Below are 21,647 nucleotides of genomic sequence, written 5' to 3'. Positions count from 1 at the left end.
TAAGAGGGAGATGGAATAAAATACTGTAAATGCCTCAATAGCACAGACAGACATAAAGAGAACAATCTGTGACAGTATACCTGCTCCGGGCGACTGGGCCCCACTGAGTCCTCTGAGGGGGTCGGGGGTCATGGGGGATGAGAAAGGGATGCTGAGACTGCTGCCGCTGTAAGGGCTAGAAAACCCACTCAGAGAGGGGGAGCGGGAGCCAAGCTCCCCCCCCTCACCCACTCTCCTCTTCTCAGGCAGCAGTGGAGGGAGGCGCCCGTCTCCCCCGAGGTCCAGACCCCCGAGGCCCTCCATGGCCTCCAGCAGGCTGTGCTCCAGGCTGCCGTTCCCCAACAACAAGGAGGACAAGTCTCCGCTGTCTGTCTCCCCGCGGACCCATGGGCCTCTGCCCGGGCCTCTCAGAGCCCCCCGCGGGGAGCTGTGGGCATTGGGAGTGCTGAGGGAGGGAGGAGGTGAGGGCTGGGGGGGGAACGGGGAGTTCAGGGAGTTTGGAGTCCGGTCGTGCCACACAGGAGGAGGAGTGGAGCTGCATAGGAGCGAGAGGCTGGATGAGAAGTGGAAATAAAGGCATACAGGTGTCCAAATAATTCATAACTAATGTTTGAACAATTAAATGAAAGGGTTAGAAGACATTAGAAATGGATAAAGGTTAATCACTAGGGCTGGGACGAGACGCTTTTGTCCCGGTTCGATTCTTTCACGACACATGGGTGACGATTCGATTTGTATTGCGATTTTTATTCATGTGTGAGTCTTTTTTTAGTATTGCATTTCAATAGTATTGAGTATTGTGATTTTCTTTTCAGTCAGTCTGACATTTATTTCATTTGTAAAGAAGTACATAACATGGATTATCTGCATTTTCTGCTTTCGGTCTGTTTTGCTGGAAACGGATGTGATGTAGTCGCCATCAGCGGTACCGTACAAAATATTTAGGTAAATCATTGGTAAAAAGTAAAAAATCAATTATAGTGAAAAGAATGTTTTTTCAAAATCGTTGCAAAATCACTTCACTTACGATTTTCGATTTTTTTTCCCCACCCCTTTTAATCAGCATATAACAAAGTTTAACTTGAAGAAGGAGCAGGAGCACTTTCAATGCAGAGCAAACTTTATTCTGTAAAATGTTTTGGTGACGTTGTGCCGTGCAGGAGCAGCAGTTGCACTGCAACACAAAGCTCTGAGGACAGCATGCTGTTCCAATGGACAACTCTTTTTAGTCCCTCCAGAAAAACGCGATTATGCGATTGCATAATTCAATGCATAATCAGCCAAGGTCCGCATATTTATGCGGGGGGGCTGTATTTTTTCAAATACGCTGCACTTTCGCCGCATAAATTGCCGATTTCCGTGCAAAATATGCAGGGCTTGCATGATTTCATAATCCCCGCATTTTTGTTGCAAAAAAGTCACATATATCTTAGCAGAAAGTTGAAAAATGTTGCGTTTACTTCACACAAGAGCAGCCATTTTCCCCTGTTACCATGGGAACACTATGAGGTGACGTAATTACGCGATGTGAACATCATCAAAAAGCAAGGTGTTGGGGGAATCACTTTTTTTTCTCTTTTTCATCAACCCGCAATTTTTGCAAGTTCCTGCAATTTCATCACATAAATATCCTGCATATTCCATCGCATTTTTTAAGAAAACCTGCCGCATAATCAAGGATTTTTGCCCGCAACAATCACAAAAAAACTCTCTTCATGTTGCAGAGTAATTAAGTAGATTTCCTGCTGAAATACAACCCACAAGGGCAGACTGGTCTCTGAAGTCAAGGATGCTCTTGGCCTTTTTTTTTAAAGTGAGTAGAAATATGTGTAAAAAAAAAAATGCAGTTTATAAAAGAGTAGGCCTGTTTAATTAATACATTTGGATATGTTGTAGAAGCCGGCAGTTTGACTTTGATGACTTGATCACTGACTTCTCTTCCAAGAAGGCTTAGTATGATCCTGTAACTGAGGATAATTATGACGTACACAGCATACGTAGAGCACAATCAGAAGTAAAACACGGTTAATGGAATACCAAAAATAATCATCAACTAGAGTCAAACATACTGTGTGGGGGTTACTTTGCAGATGTGTTGCAAATTGCTTGTCCCGTGTGATGAGAGAGGATGCATACATGCACAAAATTCTAGTTTTGACATTATTGTGGCCACGATATATTGATGTAACAATGTTTGTAGTTCCATTAGCCAGCCCGTACATTGAATAAAACGTTGAACATATCGGCAAAAAAAGCTCCAAAGACTTTGAAAAAAAAAACTAAAAACAAGGCAACAAAAACTCAAGAAAGGCGACAAAAAAAGTCGAAAAAATTGACAACAAAAACTCAAGTATTTCGTACAAATCTTTGTATCTCAGAACTTTAATCTTTAATATTTAAACTTTTACTTCACAGAAGTTTTTTTCTTTTCTCGGCGTCAAACGATCGTCTTACTAAATTAACTAAACTAAATTAAAAAGGCGACAAACAAATTGAAAATTGAAATTGAAAAAAGCTCCAAAGACTTTGGAAAAAAAACTGAAAACAAGGCAACAAAAACTCAAGAAAGGCGACAAAACGTCGTCTCTCAGAACTTTAATCTTTAATATTTTAACTTTTTACTTGACAGAAGTTTTGTCTTTTCTCGGCATCAAAAAAGTCAAAAATCAAAAAAAGCGTCAAAGATTTTGGAAAAAAACAACTTGTATATAGACCACAGGCATGTGTACCTGTCTGTGTGTGGGAGGGGGCTGTCTGATGACATGGAGCACATGGAGCCAAAGATCCTCTGACAGGAAGCAGGAGTGGCCGACACTTCTGATCTGAAGAGCTCTCCCTCTGCAGAGCTGCCAGCGTGGTTCATACTGTCCAGGAAACTCCGGGAATCTGACAAAAAAGAGATGAGGAAAAAAATGACAAACCTCTTTTACTACACAGTTCTCACATGTAAAACACTAACCAGGTGTACTGTAAAAAACCCAGGATGTCACTTTGTTCCAGAAACCACAATAACTGCCTACTACTACTAACTGGTACCTGTGTTTGCTTTCGTTGGGACCCAACCTTTGTTTGGATTATAAAAACCAACGTATATCAGCATAAAAGACACTCAATGTAAAAAAAATTTCATCATATTTTTACCACAGTCTTATCTCATGTCAACCTTTCTTCTATAACTTCAGAGTGGTTTCAAGGTACTACGGTAAAATAAACCAACATTTTTTCATAACATCATCCCTTTTTCTCAATATTTTCAGACTTCTCCGTGTGCTGTAAAGTGTATTTGTTTCAGCAAGAAAAAAGTGAAAGAAGAAATCAAAATTTGTACATCCTCATTTTCCCCATTTTAATCAGTCTGAATGATTCACATCTAATAAATAACACCGTGTAGTAATGTGTCTTCTGCATCTCAGACAACCGGTAGGCATATATATTTAATCTTTAAACAGAGCTAGGCTAGCTGTTTCCAACTACCTCCAGCCTTTATGCTAAGCTAAGTCGCTGCTACAGCATCATAGTTGAAGCACAGACATGAGAAAGGTATCAAACTTCTTATCTCACTCACATAATTATCGTTTCTTTAAGCTTATAGACCTCGTTCAACCTACATCAGCAATATATGCATTATACAGTAATCATGGCAGTAAAGCAGAGATTGACAGCATACAATAGCGTGTGTGTGTGTGTGTGTGTGTGTGTGTGTGTGTGTGTGTGTGTGTGTGAGATTGTGCAGGGAGGCTACTCCAAACATCCCAACATGACATCTTGACATTCTGACAACACAGTGTGTCATTCAGCAAACACCAGGGCAGGCCTCCTCAGGCCACAGACGGGCCTGTGAAGTACGATGAGTCACCGTGTAAAGAGTCAATCTTTATAAAGAGCTCCTTGTTCGGCTGACTCTATACCTCCCTACCCCCCCCCCCCCACACACTTCCCCCTCTACACTCCTTCCCTCCATTCAAGCTTTGAGATGGAGGAATTTGTTCTCGGTTTTGTTTGGGATCATATTGGATGCGCTGCATCATCTGGAGTGGATTATATAATCACACGTGGGGCTGGTAATGAATTTGAAGAGTGTTTGCACGATGCGTCGGCAACACACACTCAAAAAGTGTACATGTTTATAACACTATCTGAAAGTTTGAAGAGCAGTGCCAGCAAAGCTTCATGTCATGGATGTGTGAAAGAGAGTGTTATCAATGCATTAACATGTAAGCAGCATTTAAATGTTACAGCTGGCCCAAGTAGAGCTAAACTAGTTGTTTAACTTTCAGCAATAAAATCATCTTTTATAAAATGAATAAATCTTTTGTACGTCAAACCTTTAATCTGCAATATTACTTCAGCCAAATCAAATAGATGTAAGTAAGTGGAGTAAAAAGTACAAAAATATGTCTCTCTAAAATGAAGTCGAAAAATAACTGAAGTTACATACATATCCTGAGTAAACGTACTTAGTCATATTCTTAATTTGCTAATAAACCGATCTATGTGTTGTGCTCTCCTATAGTAGAAAAAGTGAACCAACAAAACATAACTTTCAGTATGTTTAATGAGTCCCGCTCACAGCAGCTGCCAGTAAGTTCACACTTATGGACATCTGGTACAACGCACATAATGTTGGCACTATAGAAATGTGTGTGGGAAACATGCAGCTGTGGGAAAGTCATGTTAAAAATTGTTAAAAACCTAAACCCTTTAACCGTGGAGGAGGAAGTATTCAGAGTATTCAGATCCTTTACTTAGATGAATGTAGCCAAACCGCAATGTTAATAAACGCCTTTAAAAGTACAAATCTGACGTGAAAAAGAATGAGATGAAGCTGACAGGCATTCCTTACAGTAAAGTGACAGCCAGAGCCTGTTTACAGAACAACAACGTGAAAAATGTCCTTCCGAAGACTTTCCTTTTGTCACCTTATTATTGCCGGGTGGTAACGGAGGTCAAAGCAGGATCTAATAAAAAGTCGGTTTCCTTCGTTCGTACCAAAGAGCCTATGAAAAGAATCCGATCATCAGTGGTGAAAGAAGTATTCAGCTGCTTTACTTGAGCAAAAGTACTAATACCACGGTGTAAAAATACTCTGTCAGAAGTAAAAGTCCTGCATTGAAAAAGTTACTTAAGTAAAAGTAAGTATCATCAGCCAAATGTACTACTTAATTTGCAAAGTAACTAGTAACTAAAGCTGTCAGATTAACGTAGTGGAATAAGAAGTAAAATATTTCTCTTTGAAATTTAGTGGAGAAGAAGTAGAAAATGGTATGGTGCCACTGCCATGGGATACACCCAGGGGCTGCTCAGCGAGTAAATGTTTGGATGCGTGAGTGGAAGAAATAAAGCGAGACAAGGAGAAGCGTTTCTTTGTCACACACACACAACACAAGGAGCTCTGTAGCTGAATGTTTCTCATCTTTCTTCTCCGTTGTTTTTTCTCTGCCTTGCCTTTCATACCCAGTGGTGGAAGAAGTCTTCAGATCATTTACTTAAGTAAAAGTAGTAATACCACACTGTAAAAATACTCCGTTACAAGTAAAAGTCCTGCATTGAAAATGTTACTTAAGTAAAAGTATTTAAGTATCATCGGGAAAATATACTTAAAGTATAAAAGTAGAAACGATCCAAACAGTTGTGTGTTCAATGGTCTAATCATTTCAGCTGGACTTGTAGGCCGTTATATTGTTTGATAGTTCATTTCAAGGTCCCATGACATTGTGCTCTTTGGATGCTTTTATATAGACCTTAGTGGTCCCCTAATACTGTATCTGAAGTCTCTTTTATATAGACCTTAGTGGTCCCCTAATACTGTATCTGAAGTCTCTTTTATATAGACCTTAGTGGTCCCCTAATACTGTATCTGAAGTCTCTTTTATATAGACCTTAGTGGTCCCCTAATACTGTATCTGAAGTCTCTTTTATATAGACCTTAGTGGTCCCCTAATACTGTATCTGAAGTCTCTTTTATATAGACCTTAGTGGTCCCCTAATACTGTATCTGAAGTCTCTTTTATATAGGCCTTAGTGGTCCCCTAATACTGTATCTGAAGTCTATTTTATATAGACCTTAGTGGTCCCCTAATACTGTATCTGAAGTGTCTTTTATATAGGCCTTATAGGCCACCATTTCTAGCCACTGTTGGACCATAGGCAGGCTGGGGGAACACATATTAATGTTAAAAAACCTCATAAAGTGAAATTTTCATGCCATGGGACCTTTTAATAATAAAACATATTTTATAAATGGCATCTGTTTTGTGTGCAAACATCTTAATGTGTAAAGTAACTAGTAACTAAAGCTGTCAGATGAATGTAGTGGAGAAAAGTACAATATTTCTCTCTGAAATGTAGCAGAGTAGAAGTAGTGGCAGGAAGAGAAAAGACTTAAGTAAAGTACAAGTACCTCAAATTTTTACTTAAGTACAGTACTTGAGTAAATGCTTAGTAAATACTTAGTTACATTCCACCACTGGACACACCGCACACAGGAAGTCAACACTCAACTTGAACTCTTAGGGGTTAAAGGTCAAGAGCACAGAGCAGGTGATGTTGTGGTCTGACCTCAAACTCTCATCACGTACTCGTACTCGTACACAGCTCAGAAAACAAAGATAATCCAGATTTATAGTTCTAGTTGTTGTTGCTGTTTGCAGAAAACAAAAAACAAAGTGAGTGGAATGCACTGAGGATTCCTCAAACATTCCCACAGTCCCTGTCAGTTTGTCTCTCTCAGGACGATTCCCAGAAAGCAGCCGAGCTTCGTCTATCTCTCTCTCTGTTCCCACGGCTGACTCTCTCTCTCTCTCTCTCTCTCTCTCTCTCTCTCTCTCTCTCTCTCTCTCTCTCTCTCTCTCTCTCTGCGGTTTGTCACATCTGCTGCTCCACGGCTCATCCCATCTCATCCACTTAATTACAGAGCAGCCCAAACTGTGGCAATGCCGGCTGACCCCACCCTGACCTCTGACCCTCAGACCGGACTCTGCTCTGTGAGGCCCTGCTGGTCGTTATGACACCCGAACACACCTTTCGCCCTCTGTATCCACGCTGCTCCAGTAGCCATAGCTACTCACCTTCACCTAGATGTGTATGAAGAAACCTGGAGAGAAAGAAAAGTCTGCGCCCAGTGTGAAACAAATGAAGTGAACAAAGTTAATGTTCTTAATGCATAACATATTAAAATGTAAAAGCCATTCATATTCTGGAAACCCTTCCCTTTCAAAATAAGAGCTCTCTCTCTCTCTCTCTCTCTCTCTCTCTCTCTCTCTCTCTCTCTCTCTCTCTCTCTCTCTCTCTCTCTCTCTATTCTTGTTAAAACTGCTATTGTTCCACAACATTTCACTTCCGGGATTGCTCCGGTGCCGCAGGAAATTCCCCCAGATGCATGTCTGTTCTTTTCGTTTGTCCATTTCCTTCTGCTTTCTTTGTGTTGGAATTTTAAACTCCGGTAGATTTCTGAGGACTATGGTTAACTGCTCCTCAGATCTCTGCAGGGTAAATCCAGACAGCTAGCTAGACTATCTGTCCAATCTGAGTTTTCTGTTGCACGACTAAAACAACCTTTGAACGTACACATGTTCCACCAAAACAAGTTCCTTCTCAGCGCTGTGGAGGATGGTCTGGCAAGTTTCGGTTAAAATATGTCTGTCGAGTACTGAAAGCTGGCATCTCTGGCAAGTCTTATATAATACATGTGGCATATGTCTAGGGAAACATAATAATAATAATTATATATATATACATACAAGTGCCGAGATCACCAAGGAGACATCCTTTGTTGGTGCCTCCAAAAGAGTCACCCTTACAACTGTTTTCTGATCTTACAATGCCATGGATACGGTTTGGTTAGGGCATAAAATGGGGAAAGATAATTGACAAAATATAGGTTACAATAATGACTTCATTAGCGTTAGGGGAGCTTTATCGTCATGGTGGCAATAGCAAACACTCGGTTAGGGTTAGGGAACAGTCATGGTTGGGGTTAAAAAGAAACCAATGGCTATCAGTTGGAAAGTGGAAAGGGAAAGTTTCTCGTGACAAAGTCTGACATTTTGTCGACTCTCTTCCTCTCCCTGTGGAGTTGTCTAAAATAATATCAAACCACTTTCTTACGAGTTTTTTCGAGTCATAATTCCCACGTCTGCTAGAAGGAATTATTGTTATTATTGGGTAAATTGGCTGAAAGGACTGATGGTGATAGTTTTTGTGGGAGGTATTACAGGGGGAAACAGCCTTTTGGATAACTCTGGCACAATTACAGCAATGTTCATCCACGTAGACTGTTCCCAGCTTCTGTTTAAAATCATAAATTTGGCAATTTTATGACAAAGCACTTGTGCAGGTGCTTGTGTTTAGATAACGTTTAACATTTCTTTTGCTCCGTTTGTTTCAGTAGTTTGACTTAATTTAAATTGAGCTACTAGTTAATTCATTCCATGTACAGAACTGTGTATGAGCCCTTTTTTGTGCATATAGATTGTATTTAGTTTAGTATAGAAAGACATACACAAACAAGTTTGCAAACACACTTGACAAACTTTAGCATCTGTTATTTTCTAAACATTTTGAGTGTACTTCCCCTTAATTTTTTTTATTCCACAGAGTGTTTTCTGTCCATTGTTTTCCCCTCACCCGCGCAGCTCCGAGTGAGCACAAAGCCTCTTCAGTCTGGGTCGAACCGTGCAAAACTAAAACTAATTCCAGATGGCACCGACCCATGTGGGCACAACCCTTATCAGCCAATTCTTTGCCAATTTCCTTTCTCGATCACAGAGAGTGACGGTTATATGGCTCGGACTGAAACTGTGTGCATACCTTTATGCTTTGTACGCAGATGATCCCATGAATCAATAAAACCAATAATATTTCTCTTCAAGTTTCCCACCTCAGCCCATGCTGGTGGTTTCATAAGCAGAATGGTATGATCAGTGGTGGAATGTAACTAAGTATATTTACTCAAGTACTGTACTTAAGTACAAATTTGAGGTACTTGTACTTTACTCAAGTCTTTTCTTTTCCTGCCACTTTCTACTTCTACTCCGCTACATCTCAGAGAGAAATATTGTACTTCTTACTCCACTACATTCATCTGACAGCTTTAGTTACTTTACAAATTAAGATTTTTGCACACAAAACACATGTAGTTTATAAAATACGATGTTTTATTAATAAATTAAACTGCCCAACAATACCCAGCTGAAATGATTAGCCGATTAAACAGAGAACAATTTTAATCGTTTCCCGTTTCTAAAATGTGAGGATCTTTCTGCATCGAGTACTTTTGCTTTTAATACTTTGAGTACATTTTCCTGACGAAACTTACATACTTTTACTTCAAGCTATAGTGCGTAGTTTCTGTTGCCCCCATGAGGAATTCTAACAAATGACAACAAAACTGTTGTTGCATCCACATGATATTAGGACTTTTACTTAAGTAAATGATCTGAAGACTTCTTCCACCACTGGGTATGAAAGGCAAGGCAGAGAAAAAGCAACGGAGAAGAATGATGAGAAACATTCAGCTACAGAGCTCCTTGTGTTGTGTGACAAAGAAACGCTTCTCCTTGTCTCGCTTTATTTCTTCCACTCACGCATCCAAACATTTACTCGCTGAGCAGCATCGCATTAGACAGAAGGCTGGGCCTACACACATGCATAAACACAGCGATGCATGTGGGGTTATGCAGGACAACAGTGGGTTTGCAGACTCCCCGCTAACCACAGGAATGTGAGTGCAAAGACCTTTGGATGTGCACACACAGACACACACACACACACACACACACAGGCTGTGGCTGACAGGTCTGAATGTCTGGCCTTTTACAGCTGCTCACAGCGATCACAGGCTGCGGCTTCTCAGGGGGATGAAGGGTAAAAGGAGCTAACTCTGAGAGGAAACAGGAACGCAGTGAGGAGGAAGACACCTGCTGTGATCCTGAGGCCCACTAAAAGTCAATTTTATTGAGTAATAATGATTAGATTTTAAATTTCTTTTTAATGATTTAGGCTAAACTAAAGTTCTTGTTTAAATCCATGCAGTTAAATTAAAATCCCAGGTAGTAACTGTACTCAGATTATTCACCATGCAGGACTCTGATGGTCTGATGATACCTGCTAACTTACAGTACTGCATATGAAATGCTGAACTGGCTGGTGTCAATCGAAAACTATAATATCTTATAATAATATATTTTAAAACTTTCGAGACGACTGTAGGAAGTTGAGCGCCAATATTTTCCGATCATGCTGTTCTCATTCACTGTTCGTACTTATACCTACGAATAGAATTTAATTCTACCTCTAAGGAGGAAGTCAGGTGACATAGTACAAAGAGCAACAAAGTCCTGTAGGTCAAGGTGGATGGATGGACTGCAGAGGCACTAATCGCTCGTGTTGCTGGGCATTCATAGGATAATGCACGGAATGCGTAACTTTGCATATGCATGCATAACTTTCTGAAAGAGATCATACAAATGTATGAGGTTACAATATTCAGTTATAGCAGTGAGGACTCAATTCACCTTTTTGCAAGTTTCAGGTGTGTAAAGCCAGTGCGGTCGGGATTTCTGGCACAATTTCACCTACTTCCAGCATGCATGGTGAAGGGAAACTGCATTTCAGAATGTGGCCATGCTTCGGTCTCACAATATTGTTATTTATACTCTAAATGTGGCTGCTGAGTATTGGCCTCTAAAGCCAGTGCAGGAATTCCTATAATTAATATTTACAAAATCATCTGCCAGTGTCTTAAACATCATTAATTGATACATTTCTGGCCAGATGAATACCACAAAGTCCAATATCTGCTCTCATTTTAGCTCTGGTTTGGTCTCCACCCACTCTTTAAAAGTTATCTTTGGCTCTCTCTAGCTGCTAGATGCTCCACTTTGTTCACCAGCTACTTTCTGTGTCTGTCTGCTGTTTGGCGCTGGGCAGGTAGTGTAAGACTACAAATTATGAGCTGAAAGAGGCTTAAAAATCTCACTATAGAGTTTGTGATAATTCTCTGTGACCCATAACACGTGGTTACCCTATCCTTTGATAAAGAATATGAATTAGTAGAGCTTTTAGAATTATTGAGTGATTTCTGCCAGAGAGACATGCAGCTCTCTCCTTAGTATCACTTGGCGCTGCATCAGAATGCCATCAGTTGTCTCCCACTGTCGTCCCTGCTTCAGTAACAATCAATCAGCCTCAGACCCTGCTGCGTCTTCCCTCCTCCCGCTATTCAGAAACAGAGCATTTTTCTGTAGAAGAGGACAAACTAGTAGGAGGTTGTGTGTAAATCAGATTCCTCTGCTCTTTTTGGGTGTGTGGACAGACAGCTTTATCGACTCAGTGAAGTGGAAGAGGAGAGGCTAAAGTTACGAGCCAGCTCAGGAGGGGAGTGAAGAATAATAAGGCTAAAGAAGTGGAGGGAGAGAAACAGGGTGAAGGGTAATGGCAAACAAGGAGTGTTTAAAGAAAAGGTTATGGGAGAGAATACTGTCACCATCGAGGTGTTTACTGGTGTCTAAACTATTCTGATAACGAGTTGATGACCTAAGTCTGCATCCACGACGATTCATTTAGGGGATTGCTCCTTGAATGATCGCTTGAATGATTTTCTAAACTGTAGTCAGAGACAGTTTGACTCATGAAGAATATCTAACTATCTTCATCCATCCCACAGTCAGAGTTTAGGATCAGATGTGGAGAAATGACGTTTTCCTCAAGCTCACAATGAACATCAGTGTGTTTTGTGTCCAAAGGAAGTCTGAACTACAAATAATGTCCCAGTTATTTGATCATGTCTTGAAGCTGAAGTGAAATTCCTCAGACATCGCCCATCTGGGGAAGTGATCATGGATTATAAGTTGTTCTCCACGTCAGTAGTTAAAGCACAAAAATAATAACTCTTAAATTGATATTACTTTAAAACTTGTGACTATTCCGTGAAAAATTTGACGTAACTGCTCAGAGCAACTCGTAACACAGCTACTGTATCATCTGAAATTGGCATCAGCAGGAAAAAAAATATGTCACTTGCTACTGATTGGTAAAAAAAAAAAAAATACTTTGCTCATCCATAACGTAAGACAGGTGACTCGGAGGGGGACGAGTAGGTCGAAAATCACAAAGAAAGTCCCAAACACTGTCTGACTTGCAAAAATAAATTCCCTAGCTGGCAACGTTTTGGTACTGAACAAGATTACATAATTGTGTGAATGCTGATTCATAAAATGAGTCTTCACGGCTCATTTTAAAATAGACAGAGAGAAAAAAGCAGCCGCACTCAACTGCAGTCTGCAGACATGCCGAACGGATGTCGCTCGCTTGCCAGCGCTGTGCCACTGTTGTAACACCTACAACTTTCATACAATATGGCTATTATTCAACTTTTAAAGATATCATATTATTAGAACAATTAGCACTTTTCCATAATTCTTACAACTTCACCTTCTTCTCACACATTTTAACCAGCAATCCAGTTTAGCTTTAGCATTAGCTTTTCAAAAAAAACTTTAATTATTCCACATCTTTTTTTACATTAGTGGTGTTATTCAACTTGTCAATGGAATTCATACTAATTCAAACCATTCCCACTATTCCAAATATTCTCACTACTTCAACTTCTTCTTACGGATATTAATCCAGTTTAGCTTTAGCAATTTAGCTATTCAGCATTCACACGCATTTTCTGCAGGAAATGCATTTTCTAGTATTAATTCACATTCCAATTACTATAGATAGAGCTTTGTACTTAAGTTTAAGCTCTATCTATGGTGAAGGAAATGTGAATGAATATTATGTAATCTTGCCTTATTTCATGTGAAGTAGGTGTTTGGTGCAGGCACCTCTTTTCTTTTTTTCCATTTGCCCGAGTAAGGTCTAGTATTCTGAAACGTTGCCAGCTATAAAAATGTAATTTTGCAAGTTAGAGAATGTGCGGGAGTTTCTTTGCAAATGTTTAAACAAAAAAGAAAATAACTTCCCCTCCCAACAAGAAGTCAACTTACATGAACACAAAGTCAGGCTGAATGAAAGAAGTGAAATACATAACTACTTATTTTTCTGCTTCACATGTCCCATGGTGTGCATATAGATTCCATACTGCCTGTAGTTTCACGGGCTCTGTAATATTGTTGAATACTGTAGACCAGACCCCATTACGTCATCACATGTAGAACCACTGCTGCTCTGGTACATCTCACACAGACTGAACTTGTTGATTAACACTCTGAAGAACAAAATCCTTGTTTCCTTCTTTCCACTTTGGTCTCTGCACCCTGTACTGGCCTTGTGTCCACTGTGTTGTCAACATTTTCCATCCTTGTGGCTTAAAGTGTTCTGCCTCTTTGCCCTTCATTTCCTGCAGCGCTGTGAAAGCCAAATATTTCTCACACAGCAGACGTCTGTACAGCGTTTCAGAGCAGCACTCCCCAATAACTTTGTCCCCAAGGAAATTATCCATTTTCTCCAAACTTACATTTGGCAGCTAATGTCTTCAACCTGCTTTCAACTTTGTCCAAACGTTCCTGTAGTGTCTGGGGCTGCACGTTATTTCATTATCGATGTATCTGCCAGCTATTTTCTCAACAAATCCAGAATTGTTTGGTCCAAAATATATGTTGTATAATAGTGAGAAATGCTAAACAAAGTTTGGTAATGCTTCCTTTACAGGTCTGTCATTTCCTAATAATTTTCTGGAATAGGTTTACTGGAGATGTAGCGTGTTACTATTTTAGAGAAAAATGAGTTTTATTGAAATAACTAATTAAATATAAGTAAATATGAATTAATTATCTCCGCAAAGGCTGGCAATTCATTGGAATTAATCACTTGAACATGAATTAATTGCATTGGGTCTATTTTATATGAGTACCAATTTACAAAATTATATCCAGGACGTGTTGTAGAAATTGGCGGTAAAATACTCCAGCGTTACCCAATATTCTAAGGTCAAAGGTGTTGCTGGTTTTTGTCCGACAAAGACAAAGAAAAGCAGAGGATCCTCACAAACGAGAAGCTTAATCTACAGAATATTGGTTTGATGAACGACTTAAATAGCTGCTGAGTACGTTTCTGTCCATCGCCAAATTTAAAGCTATAGTGCGTCGTTTCTGTCTCCCCCATGAGGAATTCTAAGTAACGACAACAAAACTGTCGGCGCGTCCACATGATACAAGCCTTCCGTGATCGCGCACCTCCCCCACGCAGTTGCTAGTAGCCAAGGAGGACACGGAGGATTAAAAAAACATGATGGACTCTTCAGAAGAGGTCATTATCTAAGTCACAATCTGCACGGGAAATCCACAATCTTCTAAACATAGCCATAATGAGAAGTCAGAGAGAGTTGTGTGCAGCTTGAATGTAATGGACGATCATTAATATCAACAAGTTACGCACTAAAGCTTTAATCCACTAATTGTTTCTGCTCTAGTAGTGTTTGCTCTCCGCAAAAACCACAGATCTCCTGTACGGCATATTTAACATAGAAGTCTAAAGGATGAGGAATTCCATTTAATATAAGTGGCATCAAGCACAATGTCAGTTTGTTCATTGTTGTGCTCAATAATTCAGGTTCAACACGTGGAAAAACGTTTTGTATGAAACTTCTGCTAAAGTTTAGTACCAGTTAACTTGTGGCTCAGCAAGATGTTGTTTTATCGTGTATGACATCAATAAGCAATAAGCACCCCGACAAAAAAACTTGAATCTTCAAAGGCTTTTTCGGTTCAGCTCAGGTCAGTAGCGCAGAAAAAAAGGGGGAAAACAGCCTCCATCGGTTAACCACCAATACATCAGCCTTCCATGACTGCACGATGGAGGGCAAAAATAGCCTTTTAACAGGATGAGATCATGAACGACGCAGTGGAACAAACCATCTCATCACCCCACCGAGTGTGAGATGTCAGAGGGGCTGCAGATGCTGCTGGCCCGAAACAAGAACAAGTAGTTTTGTATGCCCAAAAAGACAGAGAGATGAGGCTCGGAAGGGGGTGTTTGGAGAAGAGAGAAAGGCATCTGGCAGAAAAATTCCAGAAGGTGTCTGCAAATACCAGCGGCCTAGAGGAGGGATGGGAAGTGTTTCTGTGCATGTGTGCCCTCCTTAAAATTCCCAGGAGGGACGGATGCAGAGATAACGACGCTGGATAAACAAGAGAGAGAATGAGCAGAAAGAGAGAGACAAAACGCCTAGTGAGAGAAGGAGACACAATAAAGAATGCATGGAGGAGAGTAAAAGGTGTTAAGAGTTCATAGACTGCTTGGAGAGATTTGGATGTTATTACACGTGAAGAAAAATTATTCAGTCTCACTCACACACACACAAACATACACACACTCTTTAAAGCTCTCTGACTAGACACATTCACATAGTGTCAAATCATAACAGAAGTTATCGCAGGACACTTTACAGAAAGAGTAGGTCTACACACTATAAATCACAGAGACCCAAGCACGCATTTGGTGCGACAGCGGCAAGGAAAAGCTTGTGTGCATGCTCGTACATACCGAGAGACGCAGTCATGATGTGACACCCTCTGAGGTATCCCGTTATTCGCTGGTTTCCTGTTTTAGGATCACTCTTTCACCTTTCCTGTTCCAAAGTCTCTATCTCTCTGGTATGTGGTGCCTCCCAGCGTGAATGAAACTCTCCCTATCGCCAGACTCTCCTCCTCTTCTCTTTCTCCAGAAAGCACTCTGAGCCTGACTGGCTGAAGGTTTTTTCTTTTTTCTTTTTTTTCTCTTCAGGGGCTGGATCGTTTCGCCGCCATGCGCGATTCCTTTCGTCCCCCAGATGGGAAAAATAAGCTCCCCGTTTGTTCCTGGCTTGTTGTGACACCGCTCAACTTCTGGGGTTTGTATGGAGGGAGGGACTAGAGGTAGAGAATCCCCCACTCCACTCCACTCCCCTCCGTGCATGTCTACACACCCTCCCTCCCTCTCACTGACCACTGAGCATTGTTCCTGCTGGGCCACTGCCAGCACTTTCCCCCCAATCAGAATGGATTCCAGTGGGATCATAGGTCATGTGTGGCCTTTTATGGACCAGAGAGGAGGAGGTGGTGGTGGTGACGGTGGCGGTGAGGTGGTTGGTGGTTGGTGGTCATGCAACGGGGGGTGTGGGGGGTTGATCTGGGGGTTTCTATGGCCTCTCTGTCAAGGCATGTGTGTCCACTCCCACCATCTGCTTGCCACAAACACAGAGACAAAGGCATGCAGACACACAGTGACCGTGTCTCCTGCCATGTGTCTAATCTTAGCACACCATAAATCACACCCCAAAGCTCTTCTTGATTGAAATGTGTTGAGTTCACTTTTGTTTCAATGGAAACATGTGCTGCGTGCATTATTTTAACCTTTTCCCGTGTCACAGGAAATGAGCTTTGTCCATCTATGGCGCTCACTTAGCAGTTTAAAGACCCAAAGTCTTCCTTTATGAAGCTACCGGACAGTTGTCAAAGATGACAGATGTAAACAGAAAGCTTTAAAGGTGTCAGAAAAAAGATAATAAACCTACAGTAAGCTGTTGCTGGGGCTGTATTAAAGGAATAGCTGGATATTTTAGGTATGTTCATTGACTTTCATGTTGAGTTGTTCAATCCGTCGGTTCGATATGAAGCAGGAACTCAGATCTGGTTAGTATAGCTTAGCATAAAGACGCAGGGGGAAACAGCGAGCCTGGCTCTCTCCAACTGTAACGAAATCTGCTCACTAGCACCTCTAAAGCTCTATAGTTAGCACGCAACACTTCCTTTGTTTAATCGGAAATTGAAGCACATGGCAATTTGTTTTAGCGGATTTTGTTTCCTTTGAACAGAGCTATGCTAGCTGTTTCCCTGTTGTCAGTCTTTACGCGTGGCTTAGCTAACCAGCTGCTGGCTCCAGTTCAATATCTAGCAGACAAATATGAGAGTGGTATTGAGCTTCTCGTCAAAGGGCCTATTCCAAAACCCCAAAAGATTTAATAGGTCCCAATACGTATGTCAAATCGACTGTGGTGGTCGGTAGTGTGACATCGACCGAGCCGCCATTGGAGCACAGACAGACGACAGCTCAACTTCAAATTCCGGGTTACGGACTGCAATACAGGACTGAATATATGAGCAAGAGGGTCAAAGTTCAAGGTGTAATGTAACGACGAAAGTAGTAGGCACTGAGCGGAAGATAAGTCACATCTACTGAGCCGCCGAGAGAGCACAGACAGATGACAGCTCAACTTTAAATTTCACGCTACAGACTGCGACGCAATGTGACGACGCAAAGCTTTGACCAAGTAGTATGTCCCAGTTGTATGCATACTGCATGCAACAGTGCTCATGTTTAAGGGCAGCTGCAGTACTAAAAGTACAAAAAGTAAAAAGAAAAAGTATACGATTTGGAAGTCAGCATAATTTCCCAAAATGTTGAACTGTTCCTTTAAAATAATTGTCAAAAGTGTACTAATTCATTCAATGTCAGAGCGCCTGCAGCTTTCACTCCTTTTATTTACATTGGGGTCGCTAATTGTGACTTTAAGTGTTGACCACACAATTAAAGGTAAAGGTACTTTTTATTTGTCACATACACGTACATGTAGCGAAATTCATTCTCTGCATTTAACCCATCCCCCAAGGGAGCAGTGGGCAGCCAATGACAGCGCCCGGGGACCAACTCCAGATCTGAGCCAGTGCCTTGATCAAGGGCACTGCCTGGAGAACCTAGTACATGTTTTTGATGGTGGGGGAAACCGGAGCACCCGGAGGAAACCCACGCAAACATGGGGAGAACATGCAAACTCCACACAGAAAGGCCCTGGAACAACCTGGATTCGAACACAGAACCTTCTTGCTGTGAGGCCACAGTGCTAACCATTGGGCCACCATGCTGCAATTAGTGTAATTCGACTACAAAACGTCTCCGTTCAGGATCAACGGCAGCACTTTAAGATGTCTCATCTCTCTCTCATTCATCACTGACAACAAATCCAATCATCTGAAGGAGAAGGAGAGGTTCCCCTCGTACTTTCTCCTGACCTTTGACCCCCCCACACCCTCCCGAGGTTCAGACAGTCAAGTGTTTGTCTGAACTGACCATCTGCCTCAGCTCATAACAGCATCTACATTCCTTTGGCTGAAACCTGCTTCCGCTGGCTCAGAGCTTCTCCGTATATATCACTGTTTATTTTGATGTGGCCACAAGTACACAAAGGAAATGTTATTACGTAACATTTCAAAACATCGCAAGGAAATGAAAGTACGCAAGTACAGAGACAGCAGCGGAGTTCATCTTTGGGTCGTGACTTTGGAAGAGTAATGTAAAGACTGTCATCAATCTGTTGCCATTAGGTGAATATATTAACTTAATATATTAAGTACTTCTCACTTTGGTTGGAGAAATTCTCTCCTTTTCACTGCTTTCTTTGACCTTTTTAGGTTCATGAAATCGTTTTAAAACCAAATAGATGAAGTCAGAACAACAATGACTTCAAGCTAAAGACAGCGTGGTTTCTCAGATGTCATGTTTGTCAGCCCCAAAACATTTAGCATGTGACATATCTGTTTAAGTGATCCCTGTAAGCACTGATTTGGTGATATTGCAGGTCAGAAGCCACCAAGAGGTCTAACCGGGAGACATTTGGTTAAATAATTAGTAGTTATATAGACATATAGGTCTTGAGATGCTTATATATATATATATATATATATATATATATATATAAAGTGAAATTTGAGCATTAAAGCTGTACCAATTTCTATAGTAACAATGGATCAAATGATGCTAGTAGTGACCCACAGATCATTGTTTTTTGGTTCACTCTCACTGCTCTCATCAACAACTTTTCCAGCTGCAGCTTCAGTGAAGAAGTCTGATCACCCCACTGTACACTAAACCTGCTCAGCACCAAACAGCAGACAGACACAGTCTGGTGAACATCGTGGAACATTTAGCAGCTAAAAGGCCAGATATACAGTAATTCTCAGGAATTGGTACTAACGGCTCAACTCGCCGCCTCTCAAAAAATCTTTTAAACTGACTGTTGTCGATCTAAAATGAAGACAGATTCAGCACCCGCATAGCTTATTTCGCGTATAAAATGTTTTGAGAAACACCTTTTGGTGAACTATTTTCGTAAAATAAGCGAAGGTTTCAAAATCCGGTAGCAGAGTCCAGGTGCAGTCCTAGCAGTCGTCAGTGATCCTTATCCTCAAAAAAAAAAAAAAAACGCTCCTGTGGACACGTTATGTCACCGGGATACTGAAGTGTGTGTTGATCCCAGAATGCCCAGTGTGATTAGCCCAGTGATAACAGTGGGAACACAGCTGTAGGGCTCAGCATGGCTGACTGAGTGCACTGCTGTTGTTTTGGAGCGGTCTGCTGCTGCTGCTGCCCACAGTAATCACTCCCCACATTACAGTAGCCTCGGGTCCACCTGTGATTACAGTAATGACTCTAAACATTAAATAAAAATCATTTAAATGGGGAATCTGACTGTTTCTGTCCCGAAGTGGCAAGTTCTTTCCCAGACAATCGTCTGCCTTTTAACGTGGGAAACAGGAAACTTTCGTCTGCCCCCCAGCTCCAGATATTTTGTGTCCTTTGTTAATTCTTCTGTCCATCCAGCATAGACTTTTTTTGTCACAAGGAATAACGACTCTTTCATCAGCTCCTTCTATATCCTGCCGTCGCTCTGTTCTGACAAACATGTTTACAATAAACAGGCAGAACTGTAGTCGTGTAGTATGTTTTTGTGACATTTCTTTATTTATATTTTGTCAAAAAGAAAAATCAATAGCAAACGTCGGTCTCCTCGGTAAGTATTAAAGGGGTGATAGAATGATTATATAGGGTATTTCACACTGTTCCTTATGGTCTCCTAATGGGGTATGTAACATTGGTTGGGCTGAAAATGGCCTGGTTGATATTTTATGGGCCCTTATGCATCCCTGTGTTTTGGCCCTATTTGTAACAAGAGCTTTTCTTCCAAATATGGTATGGTCATGAATATTTAGATGAGCTGCGCGGTGATTGGTTGAGCGACTTGCCATACGCAGACATTAGAGACGCGCGCTGATTGGTTGAGCGAATCCCCAATACACATACATTAGAGAAGCGACTGAATCTCATATTCCAGACACTGCAATGTTTCATTACCAAATTCACTTCTGAGACTTTTTTAAGCGAGAAATCAACTATATAAAGCTCAAATATGGGCCGTTTTACAAAAATTGATGGCTAATTGCAAATTTGGTAAGACGTGTCGGACTTTAGGAGCTCCACACAGTCTGACGAGAAAGCGACAGCCTGCTGGGCTCCATACCCAGGGCAAAGTCACCCTTTGTGGATACTGCATACGGGGCTCCGCGGCCAGCTGCCCGCATAACTATATCTATAAATAATACATTTTACGGTTTTGAGCAGCTAGCTAGCTACATTGTCGCCATAACTAAATTATATTTACAGTTTGAATTGTCCCGCCACGCACTTATACAACATCATTCCCCAATGTCTTATAAAGCTAACCGTTGTGTCCGATTTGATTTTAAGGCATTTTTATGAACGCTGGGTCTTTGTAGGACGAGCAGCTGCTTGCTATATGTCCCATTCATTACAATGGGGAAATACCGCAGCTTGCTCACTTTCGCATAACTAAAGTATATTTACAGTTTGAATTTCGTCACGGCATGAATATTATAGGTTCCTCAAGGTCTTACAAAGCTTAGCTAACACTTGTCCGATTTCGGATTTCAATTGAATGTATTTTTGTGAATGTCAGAGTTAGGAGGAGGCTAGCTAGCTCTCATTGATGGACTCCATCTCACCGCGGCTCTATCAATGAGACTTCGCGGACAAGAGGCGTTTATTTCCCGATTGTTTAAATAACTCAACACACATACCCATTATAAGATTAACTGGAACCTGCGGGCTGCGGTAAAATATTGCGGGCGTAACAAGCTCCGGCTGACACTGCGCGTCAGGGTGGCGTGCGTAGCAACCCAGGCAGCACCAACACCGGCACTAAACTCCGACACACAGTCGGAGAAAATTTGCAATTAGCCATCCATTTTCGTAAAGCGTCCCATATTCGAGCTTTATATGGTTGATTTCTCGCATAAAAAAGTTTCAGAAGTGAATTTTGTAATGGAATAGCAGAGATCTGCGTGACCTAGCTAGATTCAGAAAACTACCTGATCTCAGGTCAGTTGTGTAGCCTATGTAAATGTTGGGGCGTGACTGTTCTCTTAAGGTTCCGGATTTTGAGATGCTTGCGCAAGCAACTCAGCTTTGTTGGGATTCGCCCGTTTTCAGAGGCAGTTTCAAAATATGAGATTTTCATAGTAAAGGGGTGTCAGTGGGATTTTGAGCTTCTATGTATGTCCTATTTACCCACCGAACTGTCGTGATTCAACTATGACAGGGTAAAATCGGTTTTGCATTCTATCACCCCTTTAAGAGCGTGCGCCTAGCAAATCCACCATTATAATAGCAATCCGCCATGGAACAAGCGCACCTGCTTTTAAAGGGAATGTGAGATAACGCTCTGATAGGTTTATTGCAAGTTACGCCCAAACCACACCTATGAGTAATGTAGCTACTTCAGACCAACCCATTTTAGATTTGCGTCGTGCACAAGAGTCATTTATCCCGCCGGTCTAATAGCAACAGTGCCCGAGATCCGCCCACAAAGC

The 21,647-nt window shown here is 41.3% G+C and overlaps 1 protein-coding gene across 1 annotated transcript in view; it reads right to left on the bottom strand.

Moving 5' to 3' along the window:
• si:ch211-191a24.3 (tensin-3) overlaps positions 1 to 21,647 on the bottom strand; it is a 60,765-nt gene that overhangs the window by 7,114 nt on the left and 32,004 nt on the right. The window contains exons 18-19 of the mRNA XM_039811274.1: positions 2,730 to 2,886; positions 81 to 535 (exon numbers count right to left, since the gene is read on the bottom strand). Coding sequence (XP_039667208.1) covers positions 81 to 535; positions 2,730 to 2,886 — 612 coding nt within the window. The remainder of the gene's footprint in view (positions 1 to 80; positions 536 to 2,729; positions 2,887 to 21,647) is intronic.

This window comes from Perca fluviatilis, chromosome 9, assembly GCF_010015445.1.
Source record: "Perca fluviatilis chromosome 9, GENO_Pfluv_1.0, whole genome shotgun sequence".
NCBI classification, from domain to species: Eukaryota; Metazoa; Chordata; class Actinopteri; order Perciformes; family Percidae; genus Perca; species Perca fluviatilis.
Note: the sequence above shows the minus strand (reverse complement) of the source record. Positions and strands in the feature narration are given on the sequence as shown.